This window comes from Balaenoptera borealis, assembly GCF_965194805.1.
Source record: "Balaenoptera borealis genome assembly, chromosome: 1".
Lineage (NCBI taxonomy): Eukaryota > Metazoa > Chordata > Mammalia > Artiodactyla > Balaenopteridae > Balaenoptera > Balaenoptera borealis.
In genome coordinates, this window is record NC_138860.1 from 96965873 (window position 1) to 96987728 (window position 21856).

General features: G+C 44.5%; 2 protein-coding genes and 1 long non-coding RNA gene across 19 annotated transcripts in view; 1 reads left to right on the plus strand and 2 right to left on the minus strand.

The window, feature by feature from the left end:
* LOC309616006 overlaps positions 1-620 on the minus strand; it is an 18845-nt gene extending 18225 nt beyond the window's left edge. Inside the window, exon 1 of the long non-coding RNA XR_014237209.1 lies at positions 67-620. This is a non-coding gene — a long non-coding RNA (uncharacterized lncRNA). The remainder of the gene's footprint in view (positions 1-66) is intronic.
* Positions 1-21674, plus strand: part of DENND2D (DENN domain containing 2D) — a 27360-nt gene extending 5686 nt beyond the window's left edge. For 3 of the 13 annotated variants that reach the window (XM_082365972.1, XM_082365974.1, XM_082365973.1), the window contains exons 3-12: positions 628-740; positions 1796-1865; positions 2577-2654; positions 3734-3874; positions 5115-5263; positions 7636-7813; positions 10628-10669; positions 11079-11163; positions 11491-11730; positions 12211-12735. In XM_082365972.1, the coding sequence (XP_082222098.1) occupies positions 628-740; positions 1796-1865; positions 2577-2654; positions 3734-3874; positions 5115-5263; positions 7636-7813; positions 10628-10669; positions 11079-11163; positions 11491-11730; positions 12211-12287 (1173 nt within the window). In that variant the 3' untranslated portion in view covers positions 12288-12735. Of the gene's footprint in view, positions 1-627; positions 741-1795; positions 1866-2576; positions 2655-2779; positions 2894-3733; positions 3875-5114; positions 5264-7635; positions 7814-10627; positions 10670-11078; positions 11164-11490; positions 11731-12210; positions 12736-14214; positions 14943-19952 lie in introns of those variants that run through there. The other 10 variants (XM_082365982.1, XM_082365981.1, XM_082365979.1 and 7 more) reach the window with 10 other exon arrangements.
* Positions 15049-21856, minus strand: part of CEPT1 (choline/ethanolamine phosphotransferase 1) — a 36405-nt gene continuing 29597 nt past the window's right edge. For all 5 annotated transcript variants that reach the window (XM_082366060.1, XM_082366059.1, XM_082366063.1 and 2 more), the window contains exons 6-9: positions 17666-17797; positions 17036-17194; positions 16424-16549; positions 15049-15826 (exon numbers count right to left, since the gene is read on the minus strand). In XM_082366060.1, coding sequence (XP_082222186.1) covers positions 15707-15826; positions 16424-16549; positions 17036-17194; positions 17666-17797 — 537 coding nt within the window. In that variant the 3' untranslated portion in view covers positions 15049-15706. The remainder of the gene's footprint in view (positions 15827-16423; positions 16550-17035; positions 17195-17665; positions 17798-21856) is intronic.

The following is a 21856-nucleotide window of genomic DNA, read 5'->3' on the forward strand; positions in this document are numbered from 1 at the left end:
GTTTGGGGGACTTCCTAGTTCTTCCAAATTCTATGCTCAGCCACCCTTCTCTGTAGAGAAGCTTACCTTCTGCCAGAGGTCCTTGCAGGAATCCCCTCCCTGGGGTGGGTGAGAGGGAAAGGGTGGGGCAGGCACATAGCTGGTGGCCACAGCCCAAGCGTCAGGCTCCTTCTTGTCTGGTCCCGCAGCGGGTGAAGGGGTGGGGTTAGGGCATCTTTCTCATTAACCCTGACAGCGAGGCGACTGAGCTGGCTGCTTCGCTTCTCAGATGCGGTATCTCTCTGATGTGGTCCTCCCAGGAAGCCGGGAGGTCTCTGGGCCTTTCTGTATTCAGCGTGGTCCTGGCCCCCTTCCTGACTATGTAGATCCTTAGGATACTGAAGTCCAACTCAGGTTCATGTAGACTTGGCCCAGGAGGGGCTGTTTCAGCCTTGGGGTTCTTCCAGCCAGACCCAGAACGCAGTCTCTGTGCAGTGATGGGCACAGAGGCATGCTTTGAGTCCCACACCAGTGGAAAAGCTTATTCTCAGACTGCTTTAGAGCCTCCAAAGTAGCCCGCCAGCCCCCAAGCCCTCTCCACCTGCTCCTACCTCCACATCCACCTGTCTCTTTTCCTATTCCTTGTAGCGAGAGAACTTGCTTCGGGGACAACAGGAGGAGGAGGAGCGGCTTCTCGGAGCCATCCCCTTGTTTTGCTTCCCAGATGGGAACGAGTGGGCCCCACTCACTGAGTATCCCAGGTAATCGCTCAGCCCTGGGACGGGGGAATCTGGGATTGGAGGAGAAGGGCGAACCACGTGGTTCCTGCACCCCCCTCAACTGGATTTCTCACCAGCTTCCTTCCTGATGGGGAGGGGCTGGAGTTGATTCATTTCTAAACATCTTGCCTGGGACACCCTGAGGCAAGAGAGCTCAGGTAACCAGGTTAAGCAGTCCCTTCTAACAGAACGGGGAGGTTCTTTCACTTGTCCTAGGAGCTAGTCACTGTGTTTTGACTGCCTCTGGCAGAAGATGGACTTAGAAGAAGTCCTTTGGCCTCTAAGGAGTCCCTTATATGGCAGAGCCCTTTACACCATGAGTCCTGGAATTTGACTGCCTGAGCTCAAGTTTTGGCTTTACCACTTATGAGTTGAATGACCTTGGATAAGAAACACTCCCTCAGAGTCTCAGTTCCTTTATTTTTAAAGTGGGAATAGTGATTGACCCTACCTCAAAGGGTTGTTTTGAGAACTAAATGTGATGATACATTTAGAGCTTGACACCAATAAGCACTTTAAATACATTACTGATGGTATGATTACTCTCAGGATTAATCAGCAGCTCCCCTTTACCCTCCTTACCCCCTTCAGCCCTGCTCTGATGCTGACTGCCTTCCTGCTTTAGAATGTAGTGAGCAGGGACTTCCCTGGTGGTCCAGTGGTAAAGAATCCGCCTCACAATGAAGGGGACACGGGTTTGATCCCTGGTCAGGGAACTAAGATCCCACATGTCGCAGGGCAACTAAGCCCGAGACACAACTACTGAGCTCGCATGCCTCAACTAGAGCCCACGTGCTCTGGAACCTTCGCACCACAACTACAGAGACGACTCACCCTGGAGCCTGCGTGCCACAGCTAGAGAGAGAAAACCCGAACGCCACAACTAGAGAGAAGCCCTCTCACCACAACGAAGAGCCTGCATGCCGCAACAAAGACCCGATGCGGCCAAAAATAAATATAAATAAATAAATAAATCTTAAGGAAAAAAAAGAACCTAGTGAGCAAGTGAAAACCAGGTTTTGTCTGCTCTTCCTCAGGGAGACCTTCTCGTTCGTTCTGACCAACGTGGATGGCAGCAGGAAGATTGGATACTGCAGGCGCCTCTTGGTTTGTGCAGCTCAGAACTGCCCCCTCCTCTCTGAATCCTGTTCTGCTCCACAGCTGGGTTTGCTCAAGCCTCAGTTGCAAAAGCCAAGGCTCCCTGCAGAGGTGGTTGTAGAGAGAGCACAGCCCAGTACCTGCTGCCATGTTAGTGCCCTGTGCCACCTCACAAGAATGGGGACACACGTCCCTCCTCACCCACCCAGGGCACCTTTGCTGCCATGCTTTGGTCTCTACTCTCCCCAGCTCGGGGGGAGGCTTCATTCTAACCTGCTCCCCGCCCTCTCTATCCAGGCCTCGTTGACTTGGCCCCTGCCTCCCACAGCCTGGCCTGGGATTTGGACAACGAGGCTCAGTCCCTGGGCTCTCAAGTCACTTTCATAGCGCTCTCCTCCCTAGCTGTTTCCTCGTCTCTACAACACACTTGCTCCTTCTTTGCTCACCCCTGATACTGTTGGTGCCGATGCAGGCAGTGTTCGCCCTTGAGCCAACCAGCCCCCTCAAGGCCATTTTCTTTGGATTTCGGTGACCGTTCTGGCCTCCCTGCTGCCTCTCCCATGAGTGGGACCTCTGCACAGCCAGGTCTTTCTCCCTCCAGCCCACCATTCACCATGGATCCCCCAGCCCCAGCCACCAGCCCTGTGCCCCATCAGCCCCAGTTGCATAGAGGCCCTGGGGAGGCTGCAGCACTGAAGGAGCCTGTCCGTCCCTCCCTAGCCCGCCGGCCGTGGTCCTCGCCTCCCCAGGGTGTACTGCATCATCAGCTGCATTGGCTGCTTCGGCTTGTTCTCCAAGGTAGGGGTGGAACGGGATTCCTCGGAGCCTGTTGGGCCTGTTCAGCCTCCAGGTCCGCCTGGCTGCCGGCCCTGCCCGTGCTCCCTGTGCTCCTCCCCCACAGTCGGGGTCAGGCGAGGCACCCTGGGGAGATTCAGGCAGAGAGGTGATTGGGCTTGACTTGGCTTTAGGGAAAAGTAGGAACTGAAGCTAGAGGGCTGTCTCCCCTGCAGAAAGCCCACTGCTCCCCGTCTAGTCGGGTAAGAATGCAGCTGGAGAGGGACATGGGTAGAGCTCCAGGTTAGGAATTGGGAGTTCCAGTTCCTCATCTGTCAAATGCATGTAATGATCCCTCACCTTCCTACCTCATGGGTTGGTGTGAGGCTCAGATGACATGATACATGAAGAAGACAGAATACTAAACAGATATAAAGACAACTATACAGTGGGGCTTGGGGGACTCCCTCTGACTCCTTCCAGGGTAGAGGGGGAAGTTGAGGTCTCCAGGACTTCTGCTGGAGCTAATTTGAGTGCAAGCACACCTGAGTTGGGATCAGAGAGGAGTCCTTCAGAATGGATGCAGCATGTCTTAGTGGCCAGAAAAGGACATCAGTGTGCTCTGCCCCAGGCAGGCCCCTTGAAGGATGAAGGTAATATACTCCATCAGCCTTGGCTTGGGTGGATGGTTCATCTGTGCAGGGTTCTGTGGATGAAGGCCATCCCCGGACCTGGGGAGTCTCTGGTGGAAGTTGGAGGGCAGAGTGGCACCCAAGAGGCCCAGCTTCTAGTCTCCCACTCCATCTAGCGCAAATGAACATGGTACCACCAGGGATGATGAGTTTACTCTAGAATGACTTCCTGGGGAAGGTAACTCGTGCTGATGTTAGGAGAAGGAAGGAATACGGATCGGTAGAGAGAAGATGAAAAGAAGGCTAGGAGAAAAGGCAGGTCTTGTGCAGGAGATAAACAGCAGACTGGTTTCTGCCAGGGAGGAAAGAACCAGTTAAGGATTGGCGGGAGCAGCCTCACACATGAGATCTCAGCTACCAGCCTGGGAGCATCCCTTTGAGTCATGTTTCCCGTGGTCCTCTCCCGTACAGATCCTGGATGAAGTGGAAAAGAGGCATCAGATCTCCATGGCAGTCATCTACCCATTCATGCAGGGCCTCCGAGAGGCAGCCTTCCCTGCTCCTGGGAAGACCGTCACCCTCAAGAGCTTCATCCCCGACTCAGGCACTGAGGTGGGTGAGCAAAATGGACAAGACCCTCCCTGACTGGAGGGGGCGTGTTCCTGTGGCACCTCTCGTCACGGTGCTCCCATTCACCAGGTTAACATGCCGAGAAACTGAGCCAGGCAGGCACTGGGGCTTGGCTCGAATTATTGGCGGCAGAGCTGAAAGTCAAACCCCAATTTTCTGATCCTCCCAACCTGATGCTCACAAGGACCTAGTTACTGTTTAAGCCACCAAGACTTTTATTTGTAATAAATAAACCATGTAAGCTGAGGCTCCTGGTACTAGAATGGCCTTTGCCCCCAGCCGCCAGACTGCCACTTTTCCCCATTACCTCACTTACCTTCCTGTGTCTGTCCTATATCTCTACCTTATGGCCTCCACCTGTCTTTTTCTTATCACACATCCCCACCCCTGAGTCCCCACCCATGCCACAGTGGGGATGCTATTGTTTTAAGACACTAAGCAGACAAAGCAGCAAGTAGAACATTGTTTTAAGAATTCCAGTCCTGACCCCTGGTACTCTGGATAATCTGTGTGTCCTCTGCTTCCCCATATCAGAATAAGGGGAGGGGCTAGGCTTGTTCACTTATTCAAAAAATAAGTGTGGCAGGCTAGCTATGCGCCAAGTTATACTATTTTCCGGCTACAAAGCGGTAAATAAAATGAATGTGGTCCCTGACTTCATGGAGCTAAAAGTCTAAAGACTTAAATAAGTAAGCACACACATAAATAATTAAAAATTGTATGATTGTGATGAAAAGAAAACAGGATGCTACATGGGAAAATGAAGAGAAACACAGGTTGACACCTTGCATTAGGTGGCCAATGAAGGCCTCTGAGACATAAAGAGGATAAGAATGGAGAGAGAAAATATTGTAAATCAACTATATTTCAATAAAAAACTAATAAGGTGATTTTTTAAAAAAAGAGTGAAAGGCAACCCAGGGGAGGGAAGAACCTCCGGCAAGAAAGAGCATGACATGCTCAAGGAACGGGAAGGAGTTGATGTGGGGAAGCGAGGTGAGGCGGGTGGTGAGAGAGGCGGGCCTTGTGGGCCACGCAGGGGATTACATCAGTGTCATCCTCAGAGCGTAGGGAAACCATGGGTGGGTTTTTAGCAGTGGGGAGGCACGGTCAGATGTACTCCTTTGGGGAAGATAGGGTGGAGGCTGGTAGAGACCCAGCTTTCTGGGGTTTGTGTGACTTTTCGGTGTGGTGACTCCCCCTCTCTCTGGTTTCCCCACAGTTCATTTCACTGACGCGGCCCCTGGACTCCCACCTAGAGCACGTGGATTTTAGTTCTCTGTTGCGCTGTCTCAGTTTTGAGCAGATTCTTCAGATCTTTGCCTCTGCAGTGCTGGAGAGAAGAATCATCTTCCTGGCAGAAGGTCTCAGGTTGGTCCAGCCACCGAGCGGGGTCACCCGAACTGACTGGCATCCCAGGGTTCCAAGGAATAGACCGGAGGGTTCTCGAAGGAAATCAGGCTGTAGGACCTGGGTGCTCCCCACCCTCCTGCCACCCTGCCTTGATCTGCACTAAGCCTAGAAAATAGCTGTTGTAATTCCCTGTTTCTGCCTCCAAACTTGATTACTGCCTAAGCCTGAAGGAGGTTTGTGATTTAGCTCTGAGAAGTACATGAAGTATTCCCGTGACAGCCCAGGAGGAGACCAGTTAGGGTGGATGCAGACACGATTCTGCTCTTGAAAGGATGAGGGAGGACAGGGCAGGAAGTCATAGAGTGGTATGGAGGTTAAGCACACTATCCTTAGTGGCAAACACATGTCATTTGTCCATTTATTCACTCATTCAACAAACCCTTATTGTGTGTCAACTGTTTACCAGATGCCAAGCATCAGGAAGATACAGACAAATAAGACATGGTCCTAGACCTTAAGGGAATGTAGAATTATCCCCATTTGAAAGCACAGGTATTGAAATTAGCAGGACAACGTTCAAGTTCTTTTCTTCTACCTTTAGCTACATGGAGTTCCTTAGGTTAGGATCTTAACTTCTTGAAGTCCTGATCTCCTTATCTGTAAAATGGAGATCTGTAGCTACTTCATAAGGGTGTGGTAAGACTTAAATGAAGTAATGCACGTTAGGTAACTAGCACTCTGCCAGGCACACACTGGTGAGCGCTAGTTGTTTTTCTTAATAATAAGTTCATAGTTGAGTATATCCCTGTGTATAGTTGAAGCAGAATAATATCATATCTTGGTCTCTACGTCTTAGGGGCTTCAAGTCTGAGAAAGACATGGGGAGATGTGTGACAGAATAGAGAAGGGGGAAAAATCATAAGACAGTAGAAGGTTGACCTATTTATGTCTTGGGATGGAGAAAGCTGCTTATATTGGGCTGACAACCCTGGTTTTATCTTTTAGGGAAGAAGAAGAAAAGGATATTAGGGACCCAAATGTTAGGCCAGAGGGCCAGGTGAATGTCATGGGTTTTAGAGGAAAGGAAGCTTGGGCAGGCAATGGGGGTCTGTGGGTTGAAAATTCTGTAAAAATCAGTGATAACCAAAAAGGCACCAGTTGTAGGCCAATCCTTGTGGGAAGTGGTGTAATCTTTTGCTTTGGAAGTAGCTCTTCCACTCTCGGCCCTGTAGGGAACTGAGAAGTTTCTGTCACAGCTGGAGCTGGGATTCTGGGCCTTTTTCCCCTAAGATCAGTGTTTAGGAAGTGAGGGGGACTCTGGCCTGGACATGGGCAAAGGCTGGCAAGACTCATCTCTCAGGCGTTAACTTTCTTCAGGGAGACTCCACCACTCCCCACTTCCTTCCTACACTGAGTGTTTCAGATCTCTGCAGCTCAGGCAGGAAGGGGACTTCCAGTCAGCCTAAGCCTTGGCGAGACTCTCAGAGACTCCATCTTTCTAACTCAGGAAGCGCTAGCTCCATACCAAGAGCTGAAACAAGGTTTCTGCCTCTGTGTTTTGATTGGCTTTGGCTTTGGGGTAATTTGGAGAAATGAAGAGCCATGAAAGTTAGTGAATAGAGAAGACAGAAAGGGGGGTTGTGTGTGTGTGTTGGAGGGGCAAAGGGGGGGGGACTGGGGGGAGCTGGGCCCGAGTTGTGACTTAGGCAATAATTACACAGGGAATGCTTCGTTGGGAAGAGTGGAGGAGCCACTTCTGTGGGACTTTCCGGGTAGGAATTGCTGGTCAGAGGTTCCTGGAATCCAGGAATTTCCCAAGCAAACTCAGGCACCAACCTGGTAACTTGAAATAACGAGTGGTCAGAGGGAGCTGTGAGAGTTAAAGACTCAGGATGAGACACAAGGAGGAAATAGGCTTGACCTCTCTGCTGCACCCCAATGTTTACACGTTTGTCTCCTTAACTACACTGAGTTCCTTAAAAGCAGAGCCAGTCTTACGCTTCCTGGTATCTACATCCTTATCACAGTGGTAAGCGCAGAGAAGGGACTCGAACAATGAAGCCATTTCTTCTTCCCTCCCCTCTTTAGAGTCACTCCCCCGGCCCACCCCCCACCCCCCACCCCGGAAGTGAGTTGAGAAGACTAACAGGGAAAAGAAGGATCAAAGAGAGGCCCCATCCTTGATGAGAGGAGTCTCAGCCTCTCCCAGTTTCTGTACCTTTCCTCCCAGCTACAAGTAGGCACAAGCTCTGTGACCGGCATGGCTCCCAGACTAGCTTTTACAGGCAGCCTGAGCAGCTGCTGTCAGTGGTGGGCTGTAGGGGTGGGTCCATGGGGGTGGAGGCGCAGGGAGGCCCCTCTGACTCTCACCCTCTGTGCCCTGTCCCCAGCACACTGTCTCAGTGCATCCACGCTGCTGCGGCGCTGCTCTACCCCTTCAGCTGGGCCCACACCTACATCCCTGTTGTCCCCGAGAGCCTTCTGGCCACTGTCTGCTGCCCCACTCCTTTCATGGTTGGAGTCCAAATGCGCTTTCGGCAGGAGGTTATGGAGAGCCCCATGGAAGAGGTATGACGCCGCGAGAAGAGGGCATGGTTTGGAGCCAGGCGGATCTGGATCCGGATCCCAGCTCTGCTACTAACAGCTGGGTGATTTTGCCGCAAGTTGTTTCACCTCTTTAAGCCTGAGCTTCCTCATCTGTAATATCAGAATGACAATGTTCAGTTCCTAGGGATCCTAGGGGGAAAAGAATCTGCATAAAGTACCTAGCATGGTGCCTGACATATAGCTGATACTCAATAAGTGTCTGCTCCCTCCTCCTGAATGATTTCCCTGGGCTTAAGGGGCAGCACGTGGCTTATTCAGGGCTCACCCGACTGTCCTAGGCTAGCTAGTCCTAGTGAGCAGGGCCCACCCAGGTGTCCCATTTTTCTTCTGAATGGACGAGCACAGCTGGTCTATACAACAGCTGGTCTATACAACACACACCCCACTGGGGGCTGTTCACAGTGCTTGGAAGTGAACTGACATAGCCTTCCTGCAAACAGTGAGTCTTGAAAATGCAGATTTTTTTTTTTTGTAGCAAGGGTCATCTTTCTGATTAGCTCAGAGCTCAGTTGGCTAATGAGGATATAGGTCCAAATCCCCTTTGATCTCTGTCAGCTTCTTATTTCTTGGCAGTGCCTCCAGATACACCAGAAAGCTCAGTGGTGAAAATAGGCATTAATAACATAAATCTATCTCCAGTGTTGGAAGAACAACTCAAAACATGTGCTTTGCTTGAGTTGTCAATAGGAACTTTCAAGAGATAGCACGTGATTATAATTTCAAGCCAGAAGAGCTGCTTAGGTTTGTCTGCACGGGCTAACCACTGACTCCCTCTGTGTAGACAAAGGGCCTACCAAGGGGAGAGGCAGGGCCTAGAAGTAAGCTATCGAAGGCGTGCAACCCACCCTAGTGGGAGGACTTCCTCCATTTACATAAGAAGTATCTGAGGTCCAGAGAACTCAACTGAGTTATCTGAAGCCACACAGGCAAGGATGGAATCTAGCACAGATAGAACCAAAGCCTTTCTTCCACAGAGTGCTGCTGGGAGGTAAAGAAGCAGGCTCTGTTTCCCTTCCTTGCTTTGCTGGCCGGCTCAACCCTCCTCAGGACTGCTGAGTACACATGCCCTTTGAGCCAGTATTTGCCTTGTGACTAACTGGGACAGAGTATCAGCCCCATGTTTGGCGATGACTTAAAATGCCCCATACCCAGAAGTTATGAAACTTCCTGATGCTACAGCTCCGTCTCCTCGGAAGCTGTGGCTCTTCCTCCACTGGCCCGGCGGGAAGACACCCGAAGGCTACTCAGACTCCAGCTCCTGCCCTCTAAGAGCCTTGGCCTATTTTATTCCTCTGCAGCTGCTCCGTGAAATGGGCAGGGGGTGAGGAAGGAGAGGGCTAGGGGCCAGGGAAGGGGAGGGGGATTCCCTGACTCCCCACGTCCGCTCTCTGGAAGGGATCGCTTGACAGACAGTCTTTCCAAGTACTGGAGAGACTTCTGGGAACTTCACAAAAAATTTCTTCACACACTCTTACCTCCCAGCCCCTGAAGTAAACAGCCTGCCCTGAGTGAAGGCATCTGAGCCTATGTATACGAGTGGTTTCAGGCCTGAACTAGTTCAACTTTTCTCCCTTGACGATGGATAATTACAGTGCTTGCTCTGTCTCTTGGCACACTTCCCAGTTCCTCTCTTTCTTTTTATTTGGGAGAAGGGAGCATGCAGGGATCACTCACCCACCTGTCGAGACCAAGGGTCACAAACTGAAAAGAGGGACCCAGCAGGCTTTGGGGGATTATGACAAACTGTTGAGCACAGGCCTTGACTAAAGGGGGCAGCTGTAACTCAGTTCCATCTGTACGTGGATCAGTGTTAGAGCTCCTGAGTTTTCAGGAGAAGCCCCAAATCTAAATTTTATGTGAAATTTTCCAATTTAAATATTGGAAACTAGTTCAATTATTTAAAAATTCTCTGAGGCAAAAAGAAACAGATCTGTAGGTTGGACTCCAACCAGCAGGATGCCTATTTGTCATCTCTAGTCTGGACTGAAGGCCTCTCAGGCAGTGATGGAGCTGATGCTAGAGCTCAGGTCTCGCAAGTTCCAGCCCTGTGCTTGTCCTACCTGCAGCCTATAGACACAGGTTACTGCCTTTCCTTCCCTCTTCCTGTTGACCCTGGGCTCATTTCCTCCTCTTGCTGTTTCCTGCTGGAAGGCCCAAAGCTCTGTGGGAGTTTTAAAAATGGAACTCCAGGCAATTGTACATAAAGTTGTTGTAAGCATTAAAAAAATCAAAAGATGTCCATCCCTGTCCTGAAGATGACCAGAGGGAAGGGCGTTGAAGGAGAGTTGTAGGGAGAAAGATGCGGTCCCAAGGACAGCACAACCTAGGCTTGGAAACTGTTGTTTGTTAGCAGTATCACCTCAGGCAGCTTAGCTTCTTCGGGTCTGTTTCCTCATCTGCAAAACAGGCACAGTACCTGCCGCTACAGGAGCATTGGGAAGATTAAATGAGATAAAATGTGCAAAGCACCATGTGTGCCATGTACTAAATGTTGCCTATATAGAAGCCATTAGCATGATCAATTTCTTATTAAGGGAGTGACTGGCTATGATTTACCCATATTGTATATCCCATCTTCCTTAGCTCTCTCCTGTTTCCTGCTTCCTACACCCTCACACCCTTTCCCCAGGAAAGAGGGGGTGGTGAGAAAGGAGAGTATCAGACAGGAAATGAGAATTGAAGGTGCTGATTTTATTGCTACTTGGGCTGAAAGTTACAACCACAGGCAGAAATGGAGAAAGGGGAAGAGATCAAGGTGTTCTGTGTTTTTTTCAGGTCCTGTTGGTGAATCTTTGTGAAGGAACCTTCTTAATGTCAGTAAGTGTCTGGGTTCAGATCCCCTGCAGACCCACCACCAATTCAATTGCTCTAGTCTCATTGATGTTCCACTTACTTTACCAAACTTTAAGTACTTTTGTTGAGTGAGAACCCATGCTAACAAGATCTCTCCTCTCTCAAGGAGCCCATGACAAAGACAGATGACTTCACAAGGCAGTCGGTGTTAGTGCCTAATTAGGGCAAGGATATAAACCAAGTACCAGAGGGACAGAGAAACTTGCTAGTGTTTAGAGTCAAAGCTTCTGTTGCTTCTCTTCTATGTGGCCAATTATCTGGGGGGGTAGAGTGGGGTGTAGAATTCATCCCCACCTCACACTCTCTGCCAACACTTCACTCCACACCTCCTCCCTGACTGCTTAACCTCTGAGCTGCCTCTGTCGTCTCCTAGGTTGGTGATGAAAAAGACATCCTACCACCCAAGCTTCAGGAGGACATCTTAGAATCTCTTGGTCAGGGGATCAAGGGGTCACAGAGTAAGTCCTAGGTTCCTCTTATTTTGGCTTTCTCCTAAGAGCTTGAGGGCATGATTCCCAATAATTCCCTTCCAGAACTAAAACAAATTCACTCAGCAGTCCTGGGCTAGTCCCAGAGGCCTTGATTCTAGGGCGAGTATGAGATTTTATTCTTCCTAAGCAATGGTGAACCCATATCTAGTCTCCCATTTTAATCAGTCAATCAGTAGTCATGAACCCTACCTCACCCCTTCTCTAAGAGCTTTCAGCTTGCAATGAAAGCCACTGGAGGTAAGAGTGGGTAGTTTCATCCTTCCACTATCCTGAGATGGTCTCTGTTCCCTGCAGCTTCTGAACAAATCAATGAGCATGTTTCAGGCCCTTTTGTGCAGTTCTTTGTCAAGACTGTGGGCCACTATGCTTCCTACATCAAGCGGGAAGCAAATGGGCAAAGCCACTTCCAAGAACGGGCCTTCTATAAGGCTCTGACCTCCAAGGCCAACCGCCGATTTGTGAAGAAGTTTGTGAAGACACAGCTCTTTTCCCTTTTCATCCAGGAAGCTGAGAAGAGCAAGAACCCTCCTGCAGGTATACAGTGACAGGCCCCTATCAATCCAAGCCCAGAGGGTCACTGCCTCCAAGTCAGGTGTGGCCCTACGATGAAGAGAGGAGGGGAGGAAAGAGCATTTCTCTCTAGAGGCCCACAAAAATAGCTGTAATCTTACCGAGTGGGGCTGGAAGGAAAGAACCTGAAGCCTAAGAAAATGCCTCCTGGGCTGATACTTTGCAGAAGTTGCTCTGTTCATCGGCCAGCAGGAGGCCGTATGCTCTTTGTTTTAGTCTGGAGCTAATTCCTACTAATTATTATTTGTTTTAGGCCCCCTCTGGGGCCAAATCAAATACCTGTACCTCCAAAGGCCTGTGAGGGCTTGGGCATCCTGGCAGGAATGTGGGTGTAGTCAGGGAGCGTGGGCAGCAGAGAGGATATTCCTGACCCTCACTCCGGAGTTCATCTTAAGTCTGCCTGGCCAGATTAGATGTCTCTAACACATGTATCTGAACCCACAGGCTATTTCCAACAGAAAATACTTGAATACGAGGAACGGAAGAAACAGAAGAAACCAAAGGAAAAGACTTTGAAATAAGAGCTGTGGTGAACAGAAGTAACTAGACCTATAGGCCAGTTGTGGACTTTGGCCCCTGCCAGCATGGTAGGATGTGAAGCTCTCAGCCCCCAGAATCCACAGCCTTCTTCCGAGTCCTGGTAACCAGGTCTTGCTTCAAGTTGGTGTCTTGAGTTTGGGATCCCTGGAATCAGCTTTCTCAAGACTTTGGAAGGCTCTGACCTCTGTGCTCACAGAGCTGGGCACAAAGCTGCCTTTCCTGCAGAGGTGACACCGTGCAGGAAACAGTGGTAGAGGTGTTGTAGAGTCTTAGAAGTTGCTGTAACTGCCCTCTCCCAGGAACCTCTCTTACAAAATCCTCAACAGAGAAAGCAGTTGTGGCCCAAAGGCTCAGTTTCTCCACATAAAAGAAGAGGTCTGTGGACATGTGAGGATAAGAATAAAGACGAAAATCTTCTTGTTCTTTGAATGCGTATCTCTGGCTTCCACTATGGAGAGAGAACCAGGAAAACAAGGCAATAGAAGTGAGAATAAACTGTGCTAGAAGTAGAGGACCTGGCAGTAGTGCCCAGAACTCTGGGACTGTGTTTGGAGTGGTAGAATTACAGGGGTCAGCAGAGCCTTCTAATAGGAAGGGTGAGGGATACTGGTAAAAGCAGCAACAGCACTGGGGACAAGGCAGCAGTTCTTGGTTCTAGTTCTGTGTGCTTTCCAGAATCCTGGGAGGACAGGCTGCTAGCCAGAGTGAAGCATTTGCAGTCGAGTAACTTGAGGGTAGGAATTTCAGTTGACAGAAGCCAGTGAAGAACACTACATTGTTTCCATCAATAGGTCTGTCTGCCCATCACTTCCAGTTTGGAACTTTCCATTTTAGACATCCTACTTCCAACTTCAATATTTTGAGAAGCCCAGTTCAACTCTTTAGCTAAAGGTAGAGGGATCCCCGCATTGACGTTTTTTCTCTTTGAGAAAAGAGAATCAAAATCTTAGCAGTTGAAACAAGTTTAGTAGTCACCGGGTCCATCTTCCCTGTGTATCTCTACGGACGGTTTCTGTTTAAACACTGTAAGGGATGGGAAACTTTTAGAAGCATCTTGTTTTTCAAAAATTCCACCTTTTTAACGTGTGTATGTGTGGCTCTCAGAGGCCCCTGCATTCTGTTCAAAGAACACAAATGTTGTTGGAGGGTGGGATGGGGACTAAGGTTACCAAATTGAAGTTAAAGCCAATATAATTTTATTTTAGGGTCACAGAGACCTACTGCAGGTGGCACATGTTCTACCGTCCACATGCCACCCCTAACTATGCTGCTACTCTTCACAGCTTCCAAGAGTTATTGCACCTTTTTAGGTAGTTTATGGCAGTGGTTCCTAAGCCTAGTTGTAACTCAAAAGGTTTAACAAGGACTGGAATCCTGGGGAGCTTATGAAAATATGAGGCCCCATCTCAAACCTACCAAATATCTCTAGAGATAGGACCTGGGAACCTGTATTTTTTAAAATTCTTCAGATGATTTTGATACCTGGTTAGGTATCAAAATCATATATAATATGATCACAAGAAGAATTAGGACCAGCTGAGGTTTACTATAAACGTACCCTTGATATGATGCGGATGGTTATCGAGAGCTGAAGGAAACACACACCAAATACCTGAACGTCTTCCAGACTTCCTTTACACTGAAAAAGATTCTAGAATCTCAGTTTGTAGCTTCAGCCCACTAAAACCTAGTGTGGTGTAGGAGAGAACAATGGATTAGGATTCAGAAGATCTGGATTCTAGTGCCCATTTGGAAGAGGAGTAACTGTTGTGACACTGGTATGCCATTTAGCTTCTCCAGACCTCAATTTCCACTGTAGGTAATTAACATTTGCTCTGTCTATCTAATATAATAAGACAATGATGTAACTTTAGTTAATTACCCCTCCTTCTTTTTCCTTTGTCCTAGCTTGCAACATTTGACCCGCCCTAGCATTTTCCTGTATGTACTTCTCTACCCCAGATGCTGGAGAAGTTGCTAGCAAGCAAAGGCAGTGAGAAACTTCCCCTTCCTGCTACATTCTAGCAAAGAAATGAAAGGTTTCACAGTCATTGCTAATCAAGATTACATGGAATTGATGAAATCATTAAAAGTGTAAGGAAGAGTTCTGGTTGCCAGGCAAGGCCGCACAGCTATTGTGTATCCATGATTACGGAAACAGGATATAAATAAAAATCAATAATAAGATACCTCATTTTAGTCAATAGCTTAAACCTTTCCGCTTGTCTCCCTCTTCATTCAAGCAACTGAACTATATACAATGGAAACAGATCTGGTTTATAGTTACTGAGGACACCTGGTTTTCATTTCAAACTGCTGTACAGATACTGAGTAGCCAGAAAAGGAAAGTGCAAATTTTCAGTAATTGCCTAGAGAGGCCCAAGCCTCTCTAATTAAAAATCTGGGGGAAGGGTTTGAGATTCCTAGACCAGGTGACTATTAAACCCCTTTGGACTTTTAAGATTATGATTCTGTTTTCTCAAAGGGAAAAAAAGATTTATAATCTCACGGGTGACAACCACAACCAAAAAAATCTACCAAGAGGGAAAATGAACATAGCACTCCTGTGTTTTAAGTTAAACAGTTTTATACAAAATAGAAAGGTCACAGGACACATAATGATGATGTAGCTGACTGAATTTCCTCATTTATTAAAGAATAGAAATAAATTTTGCTTAAAAATTTTAAAAACGACATTAAAACTTAGTTTATCTTTCCACTGAATAAAACTGAGAAGAAAACTGGCTTTCAGATCATATATTTATTTAAAAAAATAAAATGGATCGACAAAGTTACCACATTATTATGCATGCTAACAGGATTTCCCAAGCCCATGAGATACCATTTCTTGAGCAATAAAAAAAAATGACTTCCTCAATAATGTAAAGATAGGAAAACTTTCAATCCAAATTCAAGATCTTTATCACTAGGTTCCACCTCACAAGATATATCTGTGCCACAAGCTGAGCTCCTCAGTAAAGAAAGCTTGAGAAGATAACTAAACAAGGACGTCACTAAAAGATGATGATTTGTTAAAATTATAAAGCAACCATCTTTTGGCCTGCAAATATTCTACATTAGAAATCTCCACCACTGGGGATCTGCTCCCCATGACAATTTTACTATGAATCCAGGATAATTACAAACACATGGCATTTTTTTCTTGCATGCTTTCTTGGGCCAACCCTGTTTGACAACATGTACAATTTACGGGATGGAACTTGAAATTCCCATTCTCACACAGGGATAGTTAAGGAGTGTTACCAATAACAAAGAATAAAAGTTATATATAACATTGGTTATTATAAATTATATTTGTTCTTAATCACCCCATTCTCCTTAATATGTTCAGATTCTTTCGGGCAGAAAACATGAGTTTCCTATAACATCAATTACATCATTAATGATGATTAGAATGAGCTGTAGAGACCTTGATTCTGAAGACATGTATGTGCAGGTGAGACGCAATCTGATTGCAAACACTGACACAGTAGCGAATCAAATCAAAGAAAGAGAAGACCTAAAAAAAAAAAGAGAGAGAGGTACTATTAGATTCTCAGGAATCTACTTAGGCCATCCCTAAGATTCCTGAAAGCCAAGAGGAGAGGCTTCTTTCTTCTCTTCTTTTGAAATTCACCTTCAATTCCATAAAATTTAATAACTCAATTTCCTCAAAGATTTTTCCTTTACACCAAGGAGCAACAAACTTAGTATTTTAGGCTTTGTGGACCATATTCTCTTTGTCACAACTACTCAACTCTGCCAATGTAGCATGAAAGCAGCCACAGACAATACATAAATGAATGGCCATGACTGTGTTCCAATAAAACTATTTACAAAAACTGGCCATTGGCCCACAGGCTGTAGTCTGCCAACTCCTGCTTTACAGTTAGAAATATGGAATTTATGAGCCAGGATGTAGGCAGGACTAGTAAGAATAATACAAAAAAATGACTCAGAGATGAAGCCACGAGGAACTCCCACGAAGTCCCATAAATGTGGTTTTCTAGTATTCTAAATCATTACAATTATATGATCTATCTCTCAGGACTGGCCCACTGAAACAAGAAAACAAGTAACCTCCAAATCATGAAATAGAACACGGTACAAAACTTACCAGGGCTATCCAAAGTACAATATATTCATCAATAAAGCTGTTAAAATATTGGTCCAGAAACAAAAGTGCTGGACCTATGAATGCTGTGTCATGCAAATGCATTTCACTTTTAGTCATGTGTGCCACCTATGAATAAAGAGAATCGGTGATGTAGGCAGGCATTTTCATATTAAAGCAATCGTGAGCTACATAGTAAATCAGTATTGTGATCAAATATCAAGTTTCAAGAATTCTTTAGCAATATCTGTTGAATTTTCAAAACTAAAACAACAACACTAAGTGGGTGTGAAAGCTATACACTGAAGGTATATACCATGCCAACTAAGTCCCCCTAAATATGCTTTTCACAAGGAGCCTTAACTTGAGCGTACAGAATGAGAATGAAGAATGTGGATAGAAAGAAGAGTCGTAGAGGTTTAAGGAGCTTCTGGTAATCTCAAATTGCAGCTTCACATAAGAGTAAAAATGGCTCCCATACTGATGTCAAGAGATTTTGATTAGAGGACAGCAAACTCTAGAACTGCTTAGGAAGTTATGAAATGAAAACTATGGCCATAAAACCAAAATAAGATGAAAGTTAAAAAGAAAACAGACAAAAACTCTGGTGCTTACCACAAGCTTATTGGTGATTTTGGCAGATACAAAACCAAATGTCAATATATAAAGACAGGGATGCTTTTCAAAAAGCTGAACTGCTGATTTCTTGTAGATCATTGCAGCTAATGTAATTACTGATCCAATATGGAGAAAAGGAGAAAGGACACTTGTTCCCTGTACAGAGTAAAGAGAAGTGAGGAGTTAGTGGTATTCTATACCGATTTGCTTGATGGAAGACAGATCAACTTGAACTTCTAAGAACCTCACGGTGTCTGAGAGCCAGCAGTTTTTATAACTGAATACCAGAACAGCTAAGGAAAAGCAGCAGCATGGATTAGTTAGGCACAAACTGAGGATTTTACTTAAGAGGCCAGACATTTTACAAAGCAGATCGCACTTAAAAAAAAAATATATATATATATATGTGTGTATAAAAGTGTGTGTCTGCATGCACAAAAAATATGCAAATATAAGCATATAAATGTATACATGTGTAAATAAAACTGAGAAGTTTCAGGGTTTTTTTTCTTTAAGACTAAGTGGAAACTCTCAATTAACAATGATTTTAATTAATTCAAATGAAAAACAAAGCGACTACAAAACTAAGTCCTAGCACAATCATTGGAAATCTTAAGAAATACTTACTGCTATCGTTGATCCATTTTTTCCAACACCACCTGTGAAGATTACACGGAAGTAATTTGTACAGGAAAATATGGTCCCTGCTACAGTACAAAGCGCAGGAAAAATTTTCATTTGAATATTCAGCACTGGAATCTTTAATGGGTAGAGAGAGAAAACAATTAATATATATATAAATCAAAATAAGAAAACAAAGCAAACATTTGATTCATATTCTGATATATTCTCCATTCCTTCTAGTTTAGTAAATACTTAAATTGATGGAAGTTTCCCTAACCTTTCCATTATAAACAATATAAAAAGTCTCAAGAAATGAGAGACTACATAAAAATTAATCTGACTTCTGATACCAACTTTAAAAAAAATAACTGATCCAACTTTATTAGCTCGTGTCATAGCTAAATGAAGTTCACCTAATGCATCCCAGAAATCTGGCAATAATGAACCAGGCTATCTTCTGGCCTTTTAATAAAAGAAGTGTACTTTTCCTTTATCTTTGTGCATTTTTTGAACTCTACTGCTAAATCTGTAATTCGTTACTAATTGTTATGAGAGAAAACACGGAGCATAAAGGACTAGAAATATTTGCAACTAGATTTAAAAAATCTGCAAACTAGAGAATTCCCAATTCCAAACTGTTAGAATACAGGCAGCTAGTAAAAGTAGAGAGCAACTAAGAAGGCATTCATATTCAAGGAGCTTCTGTAATCTCAAATTGTAGCTTCACATAAGAGTAAAAACAGCTCCCATGTTGATGTCAAGAGATTCTGGTTGGAGCAGAGCAAACTCAGGGACAGGACGAAAAATATGTGAAGCACACCCAAGCAGGTACAGCTCTATAATTGTGAATCTAAAACTTTAACATATAAGTTTACTTTTCAGAAGAAGTAAATAATAAATTTTTACAGTATACTGAAAATATGAATTGATTTACCTAAAGTAAGGGGGGCTGAGTGCATTGAGATCATGTATCTAACCTTGTGAACACAGTATACCTCATTTAAAATGAAATACACTTGTACAATACTAAATCTTAAAAATCATTTAAGATTTTCTTTCTTTTTGCACATCTCTTTTTAGCTTTTCTGAAGTCTCCAGTTTTGTCCAATATGGACTGAAAAGAAAGGAACAGTAAAATGATAGATTCTATTAAGTGAAACAAATGACTCTAGGAATAAGATTCCATAAGCCCACAGTAGTTTAATAGGCAATGAGTTCTTACAATGAAGACATTTTAATCAGGGCTGTCTACACTTTTTAGGGATGCCATCTGCTTACACTTTTAAAATCAAATAAGAATGTGACACTTCCTATCTTTTGTATGTATAAAACCCCAGTAAAATTGATAGATATAAAATTTAATGTTTAGCTACTCTATTTCTTTAAAACTCTCAAGAACTCAGTTTATTTACACAACTCTATGACCTCTTGCAAAACTGCAGTCTAAAAAAAAAGGGAAATCAACTATTCAAATTTCAAGTTGTACTGTGGCAGTGTTTAATTTTCTAAAATGAAATAGGTCAACTTAAAAATTAAGCCCAGAACTTCACGGAGCATCTTAAATTGTCGCCTTCCTTCTCTAACTGATCTCCAAACCCTACAGTCCAAATTCAAAGCTTGTTTTCAATAAAGGAGAAAATCAACACCATGGTTGCTTTGAACTCCAAGAGATTTTTTTGCTCCAGTTCAGAAAACTAAGGATATTACAATCTAAGTCTGATGCACCTGGCTGAAATTCAATATTCTGTCTAGTTTCCTTTTCCCTCCAAAGACAAAGGACCTGTCTGGCAAAGGAGGAAATACTACACTCACTTAGATTTCAAAAGAAGCGAAGCATTAATCCATTACAGGGGCATGCCTGTATTAAGGCCAGGGTACTAAACGAGTGCCAACTCTAGTGTAGCAGTAATCTGTGCCACAATTGAACTGCATTGCATCACAACTGTATTTAAAATTTGGTGAAAATGCTTTAGGATAATGGAAATTTTTGCTCTCTGAAAGAACAAAGGATAAACAGCAACATTACAAAAGCCAGGCAAATTAGTAAATGGCTTGGACCACAAACCAAGTAAGCAAGCTATAGACGTAGGGGCAAAATATCATAAACATTCTTAGGGCCCTCTTCACTTCTGTCATGTATGATAGCTACATACACCAAAACATAAGCTCCTGAATGTAGGTTTATGTTTGAATTGATTTTTATATTCTCTCTAGAACCCTGGATATTGTAAGTGCTCAGTATAAACTTATCAAATAGATTAAGATGTTCTCCCTTTCTCTCTCTACGTAGAATGTCTTTTTTGAAATACTATGAAGACACACCTTGCCCCCACATTAAGAAGGAAAAAGGAAGTTAGCTACAAGAAAATCTGAGGCAACGTGAAGGGAAAGCGGAAGTCAGAGGAACCCCAAGTCTCACCAGGTGATCACTTAAAAATCAGCACTGACTCAAATCACTTTTAAAAAGTATTAGAAGTATTGCCATTTTCACCTCACACTCAAGATCAAGGAGGGTGGACACATTGTCCTTCCCAATCTTTCTCTTTCTGTCCTCATCCTCCTGGAACATATCCAGGGTGATCAAAGTGCATCCACTCTACAGAAACAGCCAGAAAGCTGTACTAAAAACGCTTTTATCTCAGGCCTACCCAGAAGGTCGACAGTCTTTGAGACTGGGAAGAATAAGAATTCCCTTGGGTCATGGTGTCTGCTCTACAGCTAGGGTAAAATCCTCTGGATTCATGCCATAAAATTATGTAGCCAAATAATATCAATCTAATGTAGTTCATTTTTCAGAGATTAAAAAAAATCTTAAATTCTCAGGTGTACCAGATTAAATGGACACAGGTTTTGGTTTAATCGTTTGGATTAATGCAGAGTATCAGTTACTAAGCTGTTAGACTAGTTTTCTTATGAGCATAATAAAATATTCTTACAGGCTTTGTAAATTTCAGCAGAAACAGAAAGTATCATTTTGAGATTAGATACTTCCTTCCAAAGAATGTGGGAATGCCTGTTTATAATGTCTGATTTAGTTAAGTATAAAGCCACTACTTAAGTCTTTTAGTTTAAGAATGAGATACAAATAAATTACACTATATAGCAAGTCTTCAGTTCTACCTCATGAATTCTGAAACTTCACCTGTAGTAACACCCACCATTTGCCTTAACTGGATTCCAGAAGGTGTCTCCTGGTTTAATACACGTTTAATCAACTACCACTTTTCTTTTTTTTAATTTTTATCTTTGGCTGCATTGGGTCTTTGTTGCTGCACGTGGGCTTTCTCTAGTTGTGGCGAGCGGGGGATACTCTTTGTTGTGGTGTGTGGGCTTCTCATTGCGGTGGCTTCTCTTGTTGTGGACCATAGGCTCTAGGCACGCTGGCTTCAGTAGTTGCAGCACATGGGCCCTAGAACACGTGGGCTTCAGTTGTTGCAGCACACGGGCTCAGTAGTTGTGGCTTGCGGGCTCTAGAGCGCAAGCTCAGTAGTTACGGTGCACGGGCTTAGTTGCTCCGTGGCATGTGGGATCTTCCCGGACCAGGGATCAAACCTGTGTCCCCTGCATTGGCAGGTGGATTCTTAACCACTGCACCACCAGGGAAGTCCTCAGCTACTACTTTTAAAAGAATCAAATGTCAGTGAAAGTAACTGTGAGGGGATTTTATGGGTCCCTTCCAAAGTGATGACATTCTTTTTTTAAAGAGTTATATATATGATAGAAGATAGTTTCAAGACATCCCAAAAGGATATATTCTTTTAGGGAAGCAATACACAAAAAAAGTCTTGTTTTTTGCAATGTGCAAACCATATACTAACTTTTGTGCATGAAAATAATTTCTTTCCGTAAAAAATGGGGGGGGGACCCCAAAACACAAACCATGCACGCACAAAAAACCCAACCAACCAAAACCAACAAAAACTAACTACAACCTTTGGTAAAAAAACATCTCTTTGAATTAAAAAAAAAAAAAAAAAAAAAAAAGCAAGAAATGGGTAATCAATAAGCAGTAGATAGAAATCACTTACCTTTGCAAAACAGCTGATTTTCTAAAATCAGCTTTAAGAAGACATTTGTACTGTTTTTGTTTGTTTTTACTATAAAGCTGCTTTCTTAAATTTATCAGTAAAAGTCTTTTAATGAGGATTTGGAAGGCAATTTCCATTTTATGGCCTCAACCTCAAAAGAGATAAA